A 1,748-nucleotide genomic window follows, 5' to 3' on the forward strand; every position below is an offset into this window, starting at 1 on the left:
TGTTTTAATTGCGTTCGTATCTTTCTACTATCTTTGAACAGATGTCGCTTCGCTGCCTTGTTTGAACCCTCGGTCACGTGTGTTTTGAAAATAAATAAAGACTTTTACGTTATTATCTTTATTTTACGCGTTCCTCACCCTCTCTCTCTTTCCCCTTTATCCCAATGTCTCTCTACCTGTTTATGTCTCCTCCCCTCCTCTCTCTCTCCCTCTCCCTCTCTCTCTCTTTCAGTCTCGCTGCTGCTGCTCAGACGGCAACAGCTCCGCCCGCCTCTCCGTCTTTCACCGTCTGTGTCTACCTGTCTCTCTGCCTCTCTCTCTCTTTCTACCTGCCTCCCCCCTCCCTCCATCCCTCCCTCCGTCCCTCTCCTCCCCCCTCTCGGTGCGGACATGCTCCCGGGGCTCCGGAGATGAGGCTCCGAAATGTCTCCTTCCTGACGGTCTTGTTGTTCGGGCTGTGCGGGCTGGTCTCCCTGTCCTGGTACACCGCCTTCAGCAGCTCCAGAGGTAAGACGCGATCCCGGTGTGTCCCGGTGTGTGTATCTGTGTGTGTGTATGTGGGGGGGACGCTCGGTTTGTCATGCTCTATACTCCGGGGTGAAGAGGGGGGGTCGTCAGAGAGAGGTCTCCGCTTTGTGTTTTGGATATTGCAGAAAAAAAGACGATGGTGTTGATGTGAGGCTGCAGGCTTCAGATGGTGTGGAGGTGAGGGGAGCGCTTGGTTTGCGATGCACCACATGCCAGCCAAGAGGAGTGGGTCTACATGAGGGGGAGACGTGGGGGGGGGGTGATTTGATTCTGTTGTAGAAAAAACACATGATGCTGGTGATGTGAGGGGAAGCTCCAGAGCTGAGGTAATCAGGGGAGCGCTTGGTTTGTGATGCACCACATCCCAACTAAGAAAAGAGGGTCTGGATGGAGGGAGAGATGGAAGGGAAAGTGGTGGTGGTGGTGGTGGTGGTGGGGGTTTAGCTGAAAACACAAGAGGCATGTGTATGTAGAGGGATGCTCTGGTTCTACCGTATTGAAGGGAGCGCTTGATTTGTCATGCATGACATGCCAGCCGAGGGGAGAGGGTCTGTGGAGAAGTGAGGAGACGGGTTGATTGGATTTTTGTTGCAGGAGAAAAGAGAAATGATGCTGGTGAATGTGAAGGGAAGCTCCAGTTCATGAAGTAATGAAAGGAGCGCTTGATTCGTGATACAGCATGTCCCAGAAAAGAGGACAGGTTGTAGATAATGAAGGAGATAGGAGAGGGTGGATGTTTGATTTTCTTTCAGTCTTTGAGTAGAAAACATGGGAGACGCTTGTTTGTGGGAACTTCCAAATCCTGAGGTAATGAAGGGAGCGCTTGGTTTGTGATGCACAACAGAAGGACAGAGGGTCTACATTAGGGAGAGAGATGGGTAATGGGAGGAAGGGTTGTTTGATTTTGTTGCGATGTGTTGCTTTGGATGGAAAATAATTGTTCCTGAGGATGTGGAGGGAACCTTCGGGGTCTGAGGGGAGCGCTTGGTTTATGATGCACCACACGTCAGCTGAGAGGAGTGGGTCTACATGAAGGGGGAACAGCTTGATGTGATTCTGTAGCAGAAAAAACACATGATGCTGATAACGTGAGGGGAAGCTCCGGCACTTAGGTAAACAGGGGAGCGCTGGATGTGTGATACACTATATGCCAACTAAGAGGAGAGGGGCTAGATGGAGGCGAGAGGTGTAGAGAAGGGGAAAGGGGGAAAGGGGGGAAG

General features: G+C 51.5%; 1 protein-coding gene across 2 annotated transcripts in view; it reads left to right on the forward strand.

Moving 5' to 3' along the window:
* The first annotated feature begins 252 nt into the window (after positions 1-252).
* The window catches only part of mgat4b (mannosyl (alpha-1,3-)-glycoprotein beta-1,4-N-acetylglucosaminyltransferase, isozyme B), an 88,506-nt gene continuing 87,010 nt past the window's right edge, over positions 253-1,748 (forward strand). For both annotated transcript variants that reach the window (XM_022764495.1, XM_022764496.1), the window contains exon 1: positions 253-507. In XM_022764495.1, the coding sequence (XP_022620216.1) occupies positions 411-507 (97 nt within the window). In that variant the 5' untranslated portion in view covers positions 253-410. The remainder of the gene's footprint in view (positions 508-1,748) is intronic.

Source organism: Seriola dumerili, unplaced genomic scaffold (genome assembly GCF_002260705.1).
Source record: "Seriola dumerili isolate Sdu_G_001 unplaced genomic scaffold, Sdu_1.0 BDQW01000544.1, whole genome shotgun sequence".
In the NCBI taxonomy this organism is placed as follows: Eukaryota; Metazoa; Chordata; class Actinopteri; order Carangiformes; family Carangidae; genus Seriola; species Seriola dumerili.